At 39.4% G+C, this 20,543-nt stretch overlaps 1 protein-coding gene across 7 annotated transcripts in view; it reads left to right on the top strand.

Moving 5' to 3' along the window:
* LOC116314175 (neurexin-1a) overlaps window positions 1-20,543 on the top strand; it is a 246,455-nt gene that overhangs the window by 208,118 nt on the left and 17,794 nt on the right. For all 7 annotated transcript variants that reach the window (XM_039622145.1, XM_031732107.2, XM_039622146.1 and 4 more), the window contains one exon: window positions 980-1,299. In XM_039622145.1, coding sequence (XP_039478079.1) covers window positions 980-1,299 — 320 coding nt within the window. The remainder of the gene's footprint in view (window positions 1-979; window positions 1,300-20,543) is intronic.

Genomic DNA, 20,543 nt, shown 5'->3' with positions numbered 1-20,543 from the left:
TAGTGTGCAATATCAATTGGCATCAGCATTTTGAGTCCCTTTAACATATATTGTAAATATATATAGATATATATATATGCAGGACTTTAGATCAAGGAACTGTAATATAAAACAAGCTGAGTGCATGCTTTGTTTCTTTGTTTCGTTTTTCTTTATTTTTATTGTTTCTTGTAGTTAAATATCTAATTTCTATTTTCACTCAATGTGAAATTAGCATTCTGTTTTTTTAATTAATTTTTCTTTTGGTTTTTTTTTCAGTTTTCCATTGAAACTGTGTCATAAAAAGTTCTGTTTTAAATTTGATTTCTTTACAGTATATGCCCAACCATTTTTGTTTTTGTTTGTTTGTTTTAATTTGGTTGCTTTTGCTAAAAGGATGAACAGTAACAGTGAAGTGTCTCTTGCCTCCTGTGAGAACCTTCCAGTCCATTTCTCACAGACTGTAGCCACACGTGAAGCTTTCTTGTTTTTCTTCTTTTTTTCATGCTTTCAAGGTCCATATATGCTAAAATTTGAAGAAGAATTGAAAGATAACTTAGTTACATATATCTTTTTATCTCTGTTATCCAATTTTGTTCAGTTTTATTTCCCAGGCAATTTCCTGCAAACAAATGATCCATTTAGTCCTTTCAAGATTATGTTATCATATGTTTTATGTAGTTAAATCTATTGCATTCCCATAACAGTGCTACTTTTTCTTAATCTTTTTTTCCATGCTATTCCAGATTAGACTGACCTTTTAGCAAAGCTACATTGATTTTCTATATCCTGTATTTTTACTTTATGTTTTTCTTTTCATAGGCATCTCATCGTTTAACTACAATAAATTAACAGGGTTTGCTCTACAACCTGTAATTTATTGGTCTCATTAGCCACTGGGCAAAAAAATCAGTCTTTCTGTTGTTTTATCTTGCTTTGTAAAAGTGGCCGAGTCCACAGTTCAACATTCTTGTATATATGTAACATTGTTTTCCCGCAGGGCGACAGCTTACAATCTTCAACAGCCAAACCACTATACAGATTGGGGGCTGGGAGCGAGATCGCAGTCGATCCTTTCAGGGCCAGCTTTCAGGCCTCTACTATAATGGCTTGAAGGTCTTCAACATGGCCGCAGAGGGGGATCCCAATATAAGGATCCAAGGCAGTGTGCGGCTTGTGGGGGAGTCGCCCTCCTCTATCACACCGCAGTCAAGTACCACAGCCAATCGCTCAGAGACTTCCACATCCATCATGGAGATCACCACCACCACAGCGTCCAGCAGGAGAGTAAAGCCGACAACATCACGAGAGCCTCCGCAAGTAAGATCTCTTTAAAATAATTCTGTTTCAAGTCACTTCTTTTCCATGTCTGTACTCTGTTTGATACTTATTGTAATGCTCTCAATGCAAAGTAATGCATAGCAAGTTAAGCGCATCCTGGATTAATATAATATGTTTCATCGTGACAGCCACGTGAAGAATGCTCCGTTTTATTCCGTCCGTCATGCCTTTTTTTCTCCTTGAGGCCTCCGCCCTAAAAACTGAGAGAAAATAAGCACATTGTTTCACAATTGGGAGCTGCAACACACTGTTGAGCATTGCTCCTGTTTGCAATCAGATATGGCCCCATGAGGTGTGTCTGTGTTACAGTGATAACCATCATCGAGGTCCTCCATCATCTTTATCGGTCCTGCATGAGTGGTGCAGCATCTGCTGGAGCATATTACTTCTCAGATGTCACAATGTGGGACTAAACAATGCAACGCGAAATATGTGTCCTATCCAATGGAGTGGTGATCAGACCATTCTTGCATAGTCTCTGCCAAAAACAGAAGACATTGCATATTAAACGCCTCACAATACATCAGCAGCCATGAATTGGAAATGAAAAACACTTGAAAAATGAACTGTCATGCCTTTTAGAATACTTTTACATTTGTTTCACTCACTATCCACATAATCAAGTATTCACATCATATTTATGAATTTTAATTCACTCAAATAGTTTCGTGTTTTGTTATGACCTCTGCATTCTTTGTGCATTAGCTTATACTTGAATAAAATTAGAGTACAGATCTGTATACCCAAATAAAATAAACAAATCGGGATAATATTTACTATACATTAGTTGTGTAGTACTAGTAATTTTTCTACAACCTCCTAAAGTATATTTTGTGAATGATTGGTGCGACTGTGTAATTAGTTTATCAAAGGGCAATCCCCTCACTCTTAATTTGAAATTTCAGTTGGCGCTAACCAGCTAGCTGTGGCCCTTTCCATCTTGTGTTTTCCTTGCTGTAAGCTGAGCAGATTGATGTTGTGGCGATCCCCAAAGAGTCTTATCCTATTATTAGTATTATGCACAAGCTGCAAAACACAACATGGACTAACATTAAAAAACTTAAGATGGACACAGTCTAGGATTGAATGATATACAGTGAAGAGACAGCTATTTGCTCTATTTATTGTCACAAATTATGTACTGTATATTTTCCTAATGTAGTTAAGAAAGTGTGAGTGTGCCTCTTTTGCAAAGCTCTCTGCCCCAAACTGGTGGATTCTGTCCCACGGGCCCGGTTTTGCCCATGTGTTATAGAAGTTTTAAAAATGTAAATTGGGAATTTAAGTCTCCTTTAAATTGGACTGAATTTAAAAGCCATGTCAGTGATTCTGGAAGACCTGCTTAATTGACAATACATGTTACTATATATTCTCATATAGGTCATTAAAAGGAAGAGTTGCAGTGGACTTGTGGCTGTATTTCTTTTTCACATTATAAACAAGACTGGAATGTTGGAAATGCTTTCATGTGTTGTTGGTACAAAACGAAACTAGAAGCAGCGTGACCCAGGGGACGGTTTCAAGTTGTATAAACAATCAAAAGCCAGCCTCACCTCACTAATTGGAGAAATGTGCTTAAACTGAGCCAAAGCTACTCTGTGATAGTTTTCAAAATTAATTGGGCATTTTACATTATATTAAACGCTCACAGGAAAAAAAGAAAAGGGGGGGGTGGGTGGAAAATGAACTGAATGCATGCAAAGTTAAAGTCATTGTCAAAATTTCAAAAAATTTCAAATTTCAGGGTCAGATGTATTAAAAGCATGCATAGCTGCTGTAAGCTAAAACATCCCTTAGATCAGAGCTGTTACAAATATATTTTCAAATAATTTTTGGATTAGTCGCGTTGGGTACAGGGAGATCATAGCATCCCGAGGAGTGGTGGATTTAACATCACTGAAAAATCTTCACACAAATGATTTGATTTTAATTCCTTTTTGTATAACTTGTCTGTCTTCACAGTTTTACTGAGACAACAGTTAATAGACGCATGCCTCAGTCTATTTTAAAAGAAAACGTCTGAGTGCCTTCACAGTGTAACAGTGATGACTTTCATTGTTAAAAAGAAACCCATTTAATTAATTTTCACATTAGGCCTATTGTTGTCTTCATCTAAAAATTAGTGTATAAAACGCCTTTAACCTTTAACGTTGATGCATCTGTGAAAGCAAAATTAAGCTCTTTAACGCGAAATATCAGCTATATTTAATCAAACGGCAAATTAAAATATCAAGCTTTTCTGTAACGTTAGCAGACTACTAAACCCACTGCTCATTTTATGAAATGACAGACTCCTGCAGATAATATGCACCTTACCTTCGACTTAGCACAGTAAAGATTACGCATTACCTCTTGTCACCTAACTCTCTCTGACCTGAGACCGGCATAATAGTTTGTGCAAGGGTCCGCAGTTGCTGACAAATAATACAATCATAAATATTGATCCGCGTGGAATGGCTTTCTCTCGGACTCAGCATGGTTCCTGAACCGTTGCAATAGCATGTAATGCAGGTGAAATATCAGACAATAGACTATAATTATATCCCAGCTCCATGCGGTGATATAAATTGCCACCAAGGAACCAAGAGATTGGCAGAAAGGAATATCCTTGATAGGATGGATGCACCTTTTTCCCTAGGCCTTTTCATCTGGAGTTAAAAAAGGTGATTTAAAGGACCATGACAAATTAGAAGTACAGCAAATTACAAAGACAGGCATTATGTGCAAGGCACCTGGAAACATAGATAGCTGACATTATGCCATTTTGTTAATCGGATTCTGCTTTACTGTTTTATCAATAACAATTAAATTAACCTTGTGGAAAGTAGATGTATAGTTATTATTGTTGAGCAGTGTCCAGATCATCTTATTATTATTGTTTTAAAAGTATATAGTAAGCCTGTAAAGCTTAAGGTTGATTAGTAGTGATGCATATTCCTATTTAGAGACAGGCATTGTATCATCGTGTTATGCTGCAAGCTCACCTTTAAAGTGGTAAAGAAGGACTGGAAGTAAGAAAATAGTCAAGTCAACTAAAGAGCGGTTCGGCGATGTAGGTGGAGAGATGAATGAGGCATGCAAAAATGTGTGCATTGGGAGATGTCAATGCGTTCGGTTTGATTCAATGTGACAGCCTTCCTATGGCGAGCTCCCGCGGTACGACATTACTGTCTCAGGACACTACAGTAAAAAGAGATGGTGCATTCACTGTCCTTTCTGTTGAATAGTCAGCATTTATTCATTGTCCAGCTGTTCCATCTCCCCTCTGATGGCGAATGCAATTCACCGAATGCTTTTATATCCTAAGAGCCTCACATTACTGGGACACATACATTTTTAGTATGGCAGGTCCCAGTGGATATAAAATGGCTAACGCAGGCAGTGGCAGTATCAGGCTATAACCACTGAACCTCGGTAAAAAGGTGCTCTGGAAAATGCCGGCCAGGCTGTCAAAAGGAGCAGTTGGATCCAAAATATTAAGAAAAACATATCTGAGACCTTTTATACACATGCCTAGCGATGAGAAGTGATGACTCAAACCACAAAAAAAGTGTAGTTAGATTTGTAAGTGGCTGCAACCTACAGCACTAAATTTCTTAGGAAAGTAGCAGCTATAGCCTTTATAATGTAATTTAGGATGGTGCAATCCATCCAGTCTTTTATTACTAGACTGGATTATTAATAAATGGCCACAGCTTAAAAATGTGAATTAAACTAATTAATGGTCAAAACAATTTATTTACATTTTTTTTTTTCCTAAAATAAGGAAAAAAGTCTGTTTTGACTTTCTCCAAGAGAGCTAAAGCAGGGTTAGGGTTATCACTTATAATGTTTTATAAGTGGTCGTTCATACTCAATACCTGCCTGATAAAAAGAACGTTTGTATTCGGCCATGCAGCCCTGCTGTGCACATGTTGTGAAAATTCAAGCACAGTGAAACCTTTCAGTGACATCGGCTCTGCAGATTTAGGGTGTGTCTTCTTGCCTCCGCCTGGTTACTTCCTAGGGGGGAAGATCCTGCCAGTCGTCATTATAATAATGATTTTAAAGGGTCTGTCTTCTCAGGTGCCCTATCAAAAATGCTTGACTGGGGTTATATGGTGATTGAATGCTGTGGGCCTTGACTTATGGGTAACATTACATTATAGTCATTCTTCTCAAGTCACTGGGTGTCCACTTTTGCTTTATTAACACGGATATTATCGTCTTAGAGCACACTGGCATAATCAGGAAAGAAGTTCACCATGGGAAAAAAGCTGATGAGTCAGAATTGTTATTTTAATTGTGATACAAATTTTACATCTGCCTAAAACATAATTGGATTAATTAAAATTTTAGGGCCACTCCAGTACAAAAGATAACAGCGAGAACCAGATATGATCTTGGTTGTTTTTTTGGGGTTTTTTTGATCGTACCATCAATCTGATGAGCTTCCCCGACCAAGATATTAAACGCTTGGGTGTCAGATTGTGGCTTGTGAGGGGAATGGAGCTGATTGTAAGGACTGGACTGTCGTGTTTTGATAAAGTGTCTGCTCCCTGCAGTGGTGCCTGGTAACATCCAATTAAACAGTAATGAACTTGTGTAAGCATTCACAAACAACGGCACAGCTTTCACTTGTCAGATTTGAACTATTTTAAATCCATCTTCATTTTAGTCCCACTCAGTCCCCTAACCCTTTCCACCAATTACTGAACAGAGCTGAACTTTGTGTAAAGTGAAAAAAAAGAGACAGTGTGTGTGTGCGTATGTTTTTATATGTACTGATGTCCTTTTGACCCCAAGCTGCCCCCTCACAGAGGTCTGAAGGTAAAACTAGCAGCCAATGGTCGGGCACTGCTCAGTATTTGTAAATGAGATCTTGTCAGTGTCATCTCCTCCATAATAAAAAACGTTTAAGTATGTTTGATGGCAGTTTGGGATATGACTGCATCTTAAATAAGAAAAAATTAAGAGTATTTTGTACTTAGTTAATGCTTCATGCAAACCACTGAGTACCGAATGCTATTTACCTACCAGCTCCAAAAAGAAAAGAAAAGAAAAAAGAACAAAGGGGGGAAACAAAAAGATAAATACTGCTATCTACCAGAGCCATTGAGTGCTTGTGACAGTGATGGATCCTCACCTGCACCGCTCTGTATTATCAACCCTGGCCAGTGCATATGTATATAAATCTCTGAAGGTTTCCTAGTGTGGGGCTGCCATCCACCATCCACCAATGTTGTCCACCAGCAACATCCTCCAGAGTTGGTAATGGCTGCAGGGGAGACACAAGGACAAAATCTTCCAGCAGAAATATGTACGGTTCAAAGCAATGTTACACATATGTGACCTTCAGTTTGGTATAAAGAACCTGTAGTTTCTTTCTATTGGTTTTACATATGGTGATTCAATTTTCTGAAGCTTGTTTTTTCCTTTTGCTTTAGAAAATGGAGAAACGTAAAGGGTTCATAAATAATATAAGTAGGACACAATGTCTGGCATCCATGAACTAATTTTGTGTCAGACCAAATGGGAGATGTTAAGCTATTCCCCTAAAGAAATCAAAACTTTTACCTAATGATGGCGCTAAAAGAAAACTCACAGGATTGCTCAAGTCATTTAAATTTCTGCTCTAGGGACCTTTAATATCAGATATGGGAAAACCTTACAGAAACATAGCAGTAATTTTGGATGTCATATGACATTTCACGCTTGCTATGTTTCTTTCATAACCTTTTTGCATTGTACAATTTCAGTTTTATAGCTTGTTGCTGGTGAAAAATCAAGAAATGCAGATTATAGCCTGTTCCTAGGGAGAATGAATGGCCAGTATGTCACATCATTGCCACCAAATAGCCAATTGCCCCCACTATTTCTGAATTAACCCTGGGTGAGGTGGGTGTAATGGCCATTCAGAGGAAGCGAGGAACATTCAAAACACATTGTGTGGGCCATTTCATTTGCACTCACAGCACATGGTTCAGTTCCAGCTGAACTGGCTTATAGTGGCTCTGTTTATCTTGGTCCCAGAGACAAGGGGCCAAAACCTGACCTCGCTATAATTCTCAGGGATAATCGAAGATTTGACATGCTGCACTGCTACACCTTTAGTGCAGTGTTTGGCTACCTTCTTGCCTCCCTTGCTGACTCTCAAAGAACACACTATAATAACCTTAGTGTCACAAAAATCTTGCAGTGAAAAATCTTCTGTAGCTTACTACTCAATGACTGCTCAGTCTGCGCCTTCTTTTATTTAATTAACATCCTTGCGCTATGTGTCTTTATTGTGTTTGTTACTACCTCAAGGCGTGGTTTATATTGGTAGGAATAATTGTTTTACAAATTGAGGCTAGAACAAGTCTTTAAAGCCAAGATTTAAGACTAATCACGCATGTGTCCCTATTCAGACAGAAGTCTGGAGTTTGATTGAGATTGTGCTTCTTTAATTATCCTGCAAATGATGCTAAATCTTGTTCTTCTGTCTTCATTTAGTTTGAGATACGTGATAACTGCCTTCACATTTTTTATATAAATTCGAATAAGTCTTTATAAATCTTAATATGGGTATCATTCTGAATCAAATGCCTGAAATTTGTCATCAGTAGTTCAATTGCACAGTTTCATGTTACAGCTCCCATCCCAGTTTAAGATCATAAATGTCCAGTTAACGGCGATGAAAAAGTATTTCACTTCACTGTGCCGCATTTTTTTTGCTCAGTGCACTAATGAAGCTGATGTGGCACCAGTATTAAAATTAAACCTTTTAGGTCACTTACCACTCCTTTTTTTTGGTCTTTTATACCAAAGAATAAACAACAAGAGCCATAACAAGCTATCACTTGGAGCTTCCCATAACCAGAAACAGTTGCTGTTCTTATGATGGAGAAGACGCAGGTGGAACATCATGTCTGAGCACTTCTTAAGAGAAGAATTGCAGCTGTGTAGAATTTGATTACTGCTCACTGTTCAGTGGAAAACATGACTTACTTGTATTACACTGAAACAGACTTCATTGCACTATGAAAACACTATATACAGCTATAATGTTGTTGCTGTTGTTGTTTCATTTCTTTCCATAACAAATTCAAACTATTCTGTCATATAGTAAGTAAATGTTACTTATATAGCACATTTAAAACCAACGTGCTATACAATACAAGCAAAAAAATAAATAGTAAACATGAATAATTAAAGTTTTCCTAATATTCTCTCCACATGGAGTTTTAAAGATCAGCAGATCCTGAAAGCTTGACAAAAAAGCTTTGTCTTCAGCTTAGACCTGAAGACGGTCACAGCTGATGCTTGTCTCAGGTCACTTGGGAGATTATTCCAGAGTCTCGGAATAACGACAGCGCAAGTACAAAATGGTTTTGTACAGTTTTTGGGAAGCAGACATTAAGGATCTATCAAAAATTGTGTATGGATGCACATATTTACCACATATGCAGGTGCAAGTCCATTCATGACTTTAAATACAATCAGTGCCACTTTATATTAGATTCGGTAATGCATGGGGAGCTAGTGCAAGGCTGCTAATACTGGAGTAATGTAATTTCACTTTTACATTTTACATAGCATGAATAACTTGTATAACTATAACGTGGATATATTTGTATAAATATAACTTAATATAACATGTTTAAACTGAGTTTGGTATGTCCTCTTAAGCAGTGCTAAAGTTAAGGTTTAGTAACACACTCAACAAGTGGGAATAGAATAATAGAAAAAAAGCAGAGCCTGTAAAAGCAGAGCCTTTACTTAGAGATTATTACATTTGTATAGTCAAAGTAGGTAATCAGTCCATTTGCCTGTTATGAAATCAGCCGTTTTGGTTTTTATCCTGGCCGTCTTCTCTAAAAGGGATATGGTCATCAGTTGTCTCTCACACGTTACGAAGCAGCACACGCTGAAAGCAGCATAGTAAGTTTGCTTTTGATTGACGGCCTTTCACAGTGCAACTACTGTAAAATTAATGTCACTGATGTCAAACATGGGATTGTATTTATTTTTTAAGCTACATTTCTTTAAGCACTAGTGAATTCATACAACAGTTACTTAAAAATCCGTGCAGCTTTTTTTCAAACAGATGTAGGGGTTCTACACATGTGGATCCACTGCCAACGGATCGTATACATATATAAATATAAATAAAACATTATCATTACAGTATCAGATAGATATTACGCATGACTTTTTCACAAAAATTCAGCTCATTGAAGTTTGAATTCTTTATGAAAAGTAATTACATCTTCACACAATATACCTAATCAGAGCCTGTTTCTCTCTTATATTGATATTTCCAGACTGGGTAGAAACAAATGGGAAGTTACTGATTTGTAAAATAATTACATTTTTTTTCTATCTAGTTTCCTTTTCATATTTGTATCGGGAATTGTTTGTCACTTTCTTAACCAAGTGGAACTGTTTCCTTCAACTCATCTAGAGGCAGATCTCATTGTAAAATGAAAACCAGCCAACCCTTTTTTCCCCCTTTAAATTTTGCATTTGTGCGCGTTTCAATTAGAAAAACAGACACATGCATAGAAAACTGAGAGGTTACTAAGGAAACAGAGGATGTTCTCCATTAATAAAGGAGAGTGATTATTCAGCAACAGTGCAGCCATGTTGGATGAGTCTTATTTCATTCAAGATATTAAACCAAACTGTCTCATGGACCTACAAACATACTGCAGTGTTTAGTGTGAGTGTCAGTGCCCTGTAAGGTTGTGTTCAATTATTCAGAGAAAGAAAACATCCTCGGGATAAGATTTCCCCTGCAATGCAGATATATGGGATTGACCGTCATGCTACCGAGATACTATAAGCTTGAGGATAAAGTAATAGGTATCAAAGATCTTACTTCACTGACAGGTGCGCTATTGATTTTTCTAAGTTTATTATCTTTTCTATATCTTATTAAAAAAAACCTGCTACCACCACCTGCTATGGAATAAAAGGAAAAGCTCTAGCGGAAAATACAACTCCTAATTCTCCGAGAGCAGAATTAGGTTGAACACGTGATGTGGAGATGGACAGCTCTCCTCTGCAGCACTTGTTTGTGCTCCTGACCTCTCCCACCTTCTCCCTAAAGTCAGTTGCCTGTTGTTTTTTGGTGGTCCTGGAGTGCGCTGCCCCAGACCCCATCATGGTTTTGTGCCCACCCAGTGCTGACAGATGGCACAGAAGGTAACGCCGTGGACCTGCAGTGGCCCGAGCCCCGTGGCGTTCACTCCCAGCAACAGACCATATCCATCATCTCACGCTCACCGGGGGCTATTATAGAAACTGCCCTTCAACGCTGTGTTGTAGAGTCCATGTGACTCACTGATCCAGTCCACCTTATCGGGGGTACATGCCAGCTTGTCGACACGTGTTGGCTTGATTTGATGAATGCTTGTATTATTCGAGAGCTGACAGCAGAGACAGGCTCGACTGCACCAGGAAGACGGTCGTCACATTAGCCAGCTGAGACAGGACGTCGCGTCTTCCTTTGATGATTTATTTTGAATTTGGTTTTTTTCTAAAGTTGTTTCAGCCAAGTTCATCATTGTGCCGTTATTAAAAGAATGGAAAAAAAGAAAGCATGTTTACTTTTGCAGGTTTCACACTACTGCCAGCAGTGCTGAGAAATACAGATTGTTCCACTAAGACAGTTTGGACGACAAGAATGAAACCTACGCAGTGTGAATGTCGTCTCTGTTGTTTGTTAAAGGCTGGCTCTTGTGACAGCTTTACAGCTTGTTTTATAGACCACATTGTTGTCTCTTAGGACCTTTGCTTTTATGATTTGTATACAGAATATAGTCCTAGGCAAACTGTTGTACACAAGAGACAAATTTGTCCTACGGTGTGTTGCCCCCACCTGCAAGATTCAGATCAGCTGGTTTACATTAACATTCATGAACACGAGCTCTGTGCCAACTGCTCGTCGAGCTATGCTGAGCTCCCTCTATTTTTAAAAGTAATTTTACTCAAAAGCAAATAGAAAGTGTTAGGCACAAACTGGCTCGCGCATCCATAAAAGCTCCTTTATTAATGAATGCAAGTAGTGCTAGTCAAACTTGACATTTTCATTCTCACCGAAGAGAAATCACATGCTTCCTCTGTCCTCGGATGAAGCCAGTAAATTATCCTTTCGGGTGTATAAAACAAATGCAGTGTACCTCAAACTTGATAACAGTTTGGTAATTGAGTCTACAGCTACAGCGAGCGTTAGATTAGCATCATACTGTATACATTTCAATTTCAAGATGGCTAGCTGTGCTCAGGGAGCAGCCATCTTGGCACTTGATAAGTACGATAAAGGCAGTTTAGGGATGGACTGGAACACAATATGAAGTAATATCATTACCAGATTAAATTAAGATAAAACAAATTCCAGATGGTAGAGAAATAAAATAAAGAACGCTGCATGCCTGCAGATAAAGCCTTTTAGCTTGTCACACAAATGGACATGAGACAAAGGGCAATGGAGAATGGAGAAATTGGTTCGGGAAGGAGGTAAATTCATTTGAAGTAAGAGTTTAACATTTTGAAAACTAGATTTGTTTGTTTTCTTTGAGAGAGGAAGATCAGAAGATTGATAATACTCTTGTGTATATAAAAGAAACTCAAAGTTAGATACCATTAATGGGGGGAAAAAAAGACCAATCTTGGATGTTTTTGCACAAAAGAAGATGTGATGTTCTGTGTGACTTGTTCTCGACAAAGTGCAATAACTACCACAGAAGTGCTTTTACATTTCCATTACACTATGATATCTTTTGATAGACTCAAGATATTTGTTCCCCTTTGTGTGCAGTCATTGTGCAAACTATAAAGTCTTTACAGGCTGAGAGCTGCAGGAAATGACAGGTCAAGTTAAAAAAAAAATTGATAATTTATTAAGAGAAAATCTAGCCATGAATTGCAGTCCTGAACTCTGGCATTACAGCATTGCTGCAGGGATGGATTAGTGATGAAAAATCAATTGTGCTTGAGAGAGTTCATAAACGATTTCCGCCTTATTTTTATTGCAGTGTGGTTTTTGTTTCCTTTGTGCCGAGCGAGAGCCTCGCTCATTAGCTTGTAGCGCTCGCGCTCGCCCCTTTGTGAATGACAAATCCCCACCTGGAGTACAAGAATCAGATTATGGCGATGCTCTCTGGGAGCTACAGGTGACCTGGTGTGCTGTTGTAGGGCAAAGCTGCTCTTCCTCTTTCCTCATGTCATGTTTTTGCAAACGTTACACTTGGGAATTAGACCTCAGTACATTCATCTCAGCAATGATGGCATCTATATTAGGATGACAAATTTGTTCCTGTCACCTCATGAGGGACTGGGACTGCATGTCAAGATGCAGGTAAAGTCAGGAAGGCAGTGATTTGTGGCCAAGCTGCGTATCTCTTCCCACTCCTGCACTCGCTTTCTCAAAACACGCGCAGGCACACGCTTATTTTTGCCATCTATTTTTAGACTTTGAGGAAAACATGAAAATGAAGAATTGTACGGTCTCTTCGGATTGAAACAAACTCACAAGCATTTGTGGTTAGCATTTAGATAGAAAGCACCGTGATTACAAGCCATTCTCTGGTAATTGTTATGCTTCCCTCATTCCTCAGCTTATCCTTAGTGTATGATATTCCTCCTGGGCAGTTCCCTGCTCTCAGGCCAGATTACTACCAAGGCGAGGTAGAGACACGCACAGAGCTCCAGATTCGATTTCAGATAACGAAAATATCAGGGCATCCAGAGGGAAAAATGCTTCAGTGCAGACAGATTTCATTTATCTGAGAAGTGTGAAAGCAAGGATAAGGGGGAGGCACAAAGTCAACCATGTAATATACTTCTATGGAGCTCTGTTTATGCATAGGCAAGAGAAAGAAGAAATGAGAGAACATGAGGGGGGAGCGTAGGAGGCAGATAGCAGCAGATAGTGTCTTATGAATATCATATTAAGATTTTATCATTTAGAGCATGTAGCTAACAGAAGGCATCCAGCCTTCTCCCGTGTAATCGGCTCGGAGCTGTCTACTACATGGCAGCGGCTCAATATGCGCTCTCTCAGCGCTGTGAGTTGACTACAGGCATCCGTCCATATTGTGTGCACATTATTTATACGTCTCCAGTAATAAATAATAAGCACCATGTTTAATTGGAATCAAAATATCAACTGTTTATCGTACGTTGCGCAGAATGTCTGATGTTCTCTGGGGGGGATGAATTAGGCACCAGTCACACATGGTTCACTCTGAGTCAGTGACTGACATGGCGAGAGTGTGACGCAGACACTGACTGGGAAATGGACTTCATGTCTCCTCCCACGCAGCCACAACTTTCCTGGTTCTTTTTGGTGGCTGAGCCATATCGCGCGCTGCGGTAAGTTCTGAATTTGCATTAGGGCCGTGCAGATGACTGTTTCTGGAAAATAAGCAGAACGGGGTCCTGGGGGGGGGGGACTTGAGGAATATCTACAAAGCGGTGCCTTCAAGCAGCCACATTAAAAGGAGTCATCACACCGCAGTGTTCTCGGGTCCCTGAGAGGGAGTATGTTTAATGAGGGCAGAGGCATGTGTACATTTTAAAGCAGCTCTGTAATTACTTCATATCTACACTGTCGTGTACTGTACACCTTTACACTTTACGCATTAGCTCCTTCATGTTCCTGCACATCACTCTCGTAAATGCAGCCTGTATTTTACAAAGCAGAAGCTGTTGTAGTTCTATACACCAAACTCACAGTTCACCTGTCACTGCTCACTTATATATTGCTTTTCTAGTAGCTTAATATGTTCATTCCCTTTACTGTCCTTATGCAATGAGAACACTAACATGCATGCCTTAGTAATAACCAAATAAAAGTTTTTAAATCCCTATTCCGAGTTCATCTTAACTGAGAATATGTGCACGTCTCCGTGTGAAGCTGTACTCGTGTTTCCACACTGCATGCTGTGGATGCACCAGGAGGGTGAAGCTGCCTCCCAGCATCTTGTTCAGTTGTCTGGGATGCAGCGTTGTAAGCCTTGAGGAAGATGTATGGCAAGACAGGAACATGTGGGTACCAGGGGAGGAGACGGAGAGCCTCCGACCACTCTTTTTTTAATGACACTCCCTTACTCAGCCCGAGGTCCAGTTGCAGCAGCAGCTGCTCCGTTTTAAATAAAGCAAAGCCTTTCTCTCAGAAATGCACAGCGTCTCAAAACAGAGCAAGGAAAGACAGCTGACCACCACGGCCAATTTTTACATTATGGAATACACAACAAATCAAAGCTATAGTTAAAAAGTCTGTAAGGTGATTTTTTTTTTTACAAATCTTGTTCGCATTTAAAAGAATTATAAAAGTCATTGCATAAAGTCTCTGTTTACTGCTTATCACTTTGAACAATTACACAATGTGACGCTTTGATTCTTTGTTCATTAAATTAGGTGATGTTAAAAAAGTCAGAATTGCTTTTAAGGGCAGTTTTGTTTAGCATAAAATTATGGGGATGGAATATTTTTAAAACTAACTTTTGTCTAAAACATTAATGAATTGTATATTTTTATATCCATTTTGTATCTGTTTAGTAAAACTACAGCATATTGAAAAACAGCTCACTTTTTCCTTAGGTGTTTGTTCTCTTTTGTTCATCACTGTACTGTGAGCCACGGTGGCAAACTGTGGCATTGCCGTGTAACCTTGTGTCAGCGCCTTTCTTAAATAGCTGTTAAAGAGAAAGCAAAGAGATCAAGATGTCACGAACACGGTGTTCAGAATTTATACAGTACCTATCACACCAGTGTTTGCTGCACAGCTGTAATAGTGATAATGCCATTCCATTGTCTTTCAGCCTTGCGAGTCTGTATCTGTGTGAGTCCATGAGGTTGACAGCTTGGCAGGCCAGCAGTAGGAAGAGTGTGGGCGAAGGCCAGGCAATACACTGAGCTGAACTCACAGTCTGAGAGGCCCACACGCCTTCATTATTCAGTTGGAATCTATTGAGCATCTGGGACTAAATTATTCATCAACATCGACCTAGTTCCAGGGTGCTAAGTTAGATACTTGGATGTCATCAGGCGTTCTGATAAGACCTGCTGCTGCAGTATGATATCTGCCATGGGTAAATACAGAGTATGTGCCTGGATCACAAAGAGTACTAGCCATTACTTGAGTTTTATACTGTGTAGTTTTGAACAACTGAGCCTTTAGGTGCGCTGGGCTCAGTGTAAGAATGGGGAGTAATTTCTTCATCGCATTTCTAACTACGAGGCCTTTCTATCTGTTGTCCCATCGCCTTCTTCCGCCTCTTTCACTGCGCCACTAATGATGTGTTGCTGCAAGACTGAAGCTTAGGACAACAAACTCCTCCCAATTAGTCTGTGCACACAACAACTCTGGTCAGCTATGGACCCTAGCAGGCCATTGTCAGTGTAAAACATGTCAGCGTGAGCACGGGAAATAATTGTACATTGTTGTGAGGAGGATCATACAGACAATACTGATTTCAGATTCTTTAGGATACGCTTTTTGTTTGTATACACTAAAGCAGCGGTCCCCAACCTTTTTTGCGCCACGGACCAGTTTATGTCCGACAATATTTTCACGGACCGGCCTGTAAGGTGTGGTGGATAAATATAACAAAATAAAACCAGTACCGGTACCAAAAAAGAAGATTTATTCATAACACACAGGAAAAGACCCAGGGAAACAGAGTTAATGATGAAAAAAGATTTTAAAAAAAGTCACGCTAAAAACCGATAAAAACCCTGAAAACCATAAATTTCACACCCGAGCCTCAACTCTCACGGCCCAGTACCAAACGACTCATGGACCTGTACCGGTCCGTGGCCCAGGGGTTGGGGACCGCTACACTTAAGTCCAAGTGTCTACTGTACTGTTTGAGGCTTCGTCTTTGTTAGTGATCATTCTTGGCTTCTCTGGCTTTTTATTAGCACTATTCATGTGCAGTTAAACAGGTTTTCAAAAACTCAGAGTGTATGCTACAGCTATGGGCTCACAGTACATATTCAGATATATATATATTCATAAAACAGTCACTTTTGGGTCAACTGTGAGTTCAGTGTGGACATTAATATTATGAAATTAACTTTTTTTTAATTTTGAGTAATCCAACACCTGCAGCAGTGTATTAACCTCATGCTGTTGATGGACTCACCTCAAATGTTCTTTGACTGAAATTTGGTCTTTTTTTGGAGTCTACTTCCTGCTACATGATGCTACATGAATTTTTGCTGAGAATAATTTAACTAATCTTACATCTTCCTTTTGCTTTTGTGCTTTTATTAGCCTTGCAATAGCTCTGTAGCTAGCCACCAGGTACCACGATTATATGTCAACTAGCCCAACTTCAGTGCTTTTTAGTTTATATCAAACTTTATGATATATTTTTAGGTTGTTTTTTTTTGTAGAATGTAGCCTTAAAAACAGACTTTAAATTTTCAAAATCTAATCTAATTTCCTGCTAAATTCCAACTCTGCTGAGTGTAAATCCTCTTTTTTAATTTTAAACTTTATTGTAACACCTGGAAGAACAGCCACACTGATCATTCTTCTGGGGCTGAAAGAATCGGGACTATATTTAACTCAGTGGTTCTTCAGTGTTTGTTTGATTTTTGGGAAATGAAATGGCATTTGAACCTTAATAATGCCAGATTTAACAAGTAGAAAACCTTGGTATGATTATTCAGAGTTATTAGTAGATGTCACAACTGAAAGAATTAAGTGTGGTACGAGCAATAAGTATGGTAGCAGTCAAAATAACAATAATAATAATTACAATGGCAAGAAGAAGAATCTGACTGCTGTGCTGTTATTCCCCGTATGCTTGTCTTGCATGTAAGTCACAACAAGTGAGTGCATCAATGTATTTAAAAAACAATAGGTAACATGAAATGTCAATGCCTCACAATAATGCTTATAAAACTCTTTATAACATATTCTAAAACAGCTGGTGTGCTTTGCAAAGCTTCCCAAGTGGGGCTCCTTTGGGGAGTTTTCCTACTGAGATGTCATTGGAAATCCTCCAATGGTTGTTGAAGGGGGATGGGATAAAGGATGTCCCCCCTAAGAGCCCCCCCCCCCCCCCTTAACAGTTTGGTACCACAAACAGTTGCAAGCTGCTGGTTTGATTGAAAATATGAAGAAAAAAATCATCCTGCATCCACAAAGTCTCATGAAAAAATAGCGTGGTAGTCTTTCTATATTTCAAGTAAGTGAAGGTTAAAAAAAAAGGTGAAATTCATATTTTACATTATACTGATGTTCTCACAATATGAAGCTCAATTTTTATAATCTGAAAAATATTAAAACCTACTTTGTTGGGATAAAAGACTGGATTAGAATAAAGTGTTCTTATTAAGTAGTATGACAAAAACTAGAAGAAGTATTGTTGGGTAGAGAGAATTTCACAGAATCCACCTCTGCTGTCAGTGGTTTCTTTCTTGTATGGTCTTATCTGAAAATAGTGACAGCCCATGGGAACTGTTATTCAGTAGGTTGCTTGCATCTAATGGATCGCATGCAATATGAGCATGAAGGAACAGATGTAGGCGAAGATAAGTTATGAGGGAAAAACTGCAGGTTTCTGTGCAGTTTAACAAACAGCAAAGCTTTTGTGTGCAATGATTATGTGTAGCAAAGCAATGTGATATTTTAATCAAGATAAAATTTGTTTTTGGCATTCTGGGGGGAAAAAGTATTTGGATTAAGGCCAGATCTTAATAAGCAACAGATTACGGACACTGAGTAAAAAATATCAGTTTTATTTTTGCAATTGACTATATGTAGAAAACAAAAGGGAGAGAGAAAGATTTGCAAAATAAGAGCTTATAATGGGAAGAAAAAAAGAAGTTACTGGGGAAAATAGTGAAAAACAGAAAGGCAACAGAAAACAGCAAGCATCCTCAGTGGAATACATTACCAGGACAGCGGAGGCATGCTTTGGATAAACCCTTCAGATGCCTTCAGTGTCCTCCTGACTTTCAGCTTGTCTCCAAAGAGACATGTTGTGTGCCAGAGAGCATTCATCAAATTAGACCAGAAAGAAAACAATGTGAAAACCCGCAGCTCTCCCTCGAGACGTGCCGACAGGTTATCACAGAGAAGGTGTCTCTTGCTCTCCAGCACTGGGGCAGCAGCACACAGCAGCCTCCCTGAAGAGCAGCCCTCCCCTCCATCCCACCCTCTCTTCCTCTCCACACAGGCTGGGATTAAGAGGGAGAAAACAGGAATTCTATTTAGATTTGTACAAATATAAAAAGGCAACCTACTCCATATAGTAGTTTTTATGGTAAATGGCCTGCATTTGTATAGCGCTTTACTCAGTCCCTAAGGACCCCAAAGCGCTTTACACTACATTCAGTCATTCACCCATTCACACACTGGCAATGGCAAGCTACATTGTAGCCACAGCTGCCCTGGGGCGCACTGACAGAGGCGAGGCTGCCGGACACTGGCGCCACTGGGCCCTCTGACCACCACCAGTAGGCAACGGGTGAAGTGTCTTGCCCAAGGACACAACGACCAAGACTGTCCGAGCCAGGGCTCGAACCGGCAACCTTCCGATTACAAGGCGAACTCTTGAGCCACGATCACGATTTAGAGGATTGGGATTATACACCATAGTGAAGTTGAAGGAACAGAAAAAGTTAGTGTTTGTGTGGTTGTAAATAACTAGAGGTCCTGCGGAACGAGACTGCTGACCAAGCTTTAGAAAGCACATGCAGAGCACGGCTCGGCTTGGACATCTCATTAAGGTGGACCGTTATCAATCCTCAAAGATCGAAAACCGGCACGACACCGCTAAAGAAGGCACCAACGTGCCTTTGGCTGAGTCAGTTTGGAATTTCCTGGTCCGCATCCTCTTTGATGGTTCAATCAGTGCATGAGCCAAGGTCAGTCGATAGCTTTACTTCTCTGAAAGCTTTAGCAAGATGTATTTGTGTATAAAACTCCCAGCGACACCTAAGGCAGTGGAAATGGCACTGCACTTACAAACGATCAACATTTTCATACACTTTGGTATGAACACTACAGGCAGGTTTCTCTTGACAGTGTTTCTCTTTCTTCCTCTTTTTGTGTTTTTTCGTGGTCCCAACTGTCTCCCCAGGTTTTCTTAGTACATCTCATAGAAGTGTGCTCTCTGCTGCTCTGAGCAGAGGCAGATAAATGAGCTGTGCTGTAGGTTCACCGTGGCTTCAGCACTTTACCGCTAGATTAATGATGCTTTGCAAGCCCCGAGCTTTTGCTTTTAGCATTTTAGAAGTACCTTCATAAAATGAACTACAGGCACATCTTGTTTATACGCTTATCTATTGGGGCAGCTTTCCTGTGGGCATGATGCTGTTTGCATCAGTAAACCTGACACTCCTGAGCTAATGAACCCCTTCCCAAAGCCCACAGTGTTTCTAGAAATCTTCAGAGAAAGATGCCATTTCGACAAGGAAACCCACAGTAGCGTTATTTTGAACTCAAAATCCTCGAATGGTCAAAATAATCACAGTGATACCCATATCCATTAGATATGGGAACAAATAAAATAAAATAAAATACTGACATTTCAGTTTGGGTTTTTTTTTTGGCTTCTCAGCCAGGCTACCTGTCAGTTTTCATCACAGCGGCTAAATTGCATGTAAGCCCCTCACATAGCCCGCATTGAATTGTCACGGGTGAAAAAGAAGGCAAGCGTTGGTGGAGGACACCATAAATTGCTAATGTTATTGGATTTCAACCAGGTCATGACCACATCAAAATGTTGACCTACACACTAATCCTGGATGGCAGACTGATGCTCAGTAACATGTGAATTTATTTCAGTTTTGATTCAGAGCCATACGTCACGTCCAGCACACACAAGATTAATTGAAAAAAAAAAATGGACATGGCTTATACATCCTCCTGGGTGTCCTTGGAGGGTCAGTTGTTATTTTTAAGTCTAAATCAGACTATGTTCATTTGCGAACCCTTTAGTGACATGCCCAAAAAGTTACAAACGTAACAAAAGACACCATGCACTATAAAGACACTATAAGATTATTTTATAATGGAAATCTAAACGACCTTGTGTTTTTGTGGATTTCACTGTGATGATGTAGATTAAGCCCCCTTTATATATCTTTCTAGCCTGAATGAGGAGACAGAGACGTATAAATATGAACGGGTTATCCTATGGGGAGTTAACCTACATCTAGTACACCCACATTACATCGCTTCCTCCTCCTTGGTTTCAAATAAACCTAAAGGACAGAGCGAAAGGAGAAAAAAG

This window comes from Oreochromis aureus, linkage group 13 (assembly GCF_013358895.1).
Source record: "Oreochromis aureus strain Israel breed Guangdong linkage group 13, ZZ_aureus, whole genome shotgun sequence".
In the NCBI taxonomy this organism is placed as follows: domain Eukaryota; kingdom Metazoa; phylum Chordata; class Actinopteri; order Cichliformes; family Cichlidae; genus Oreochromis; species Oreochromis aureus.
Note: the sequence above shows the minus strand (reverse complement) of the source record. Positions and strands in the feature narration are given on the sequence as shown.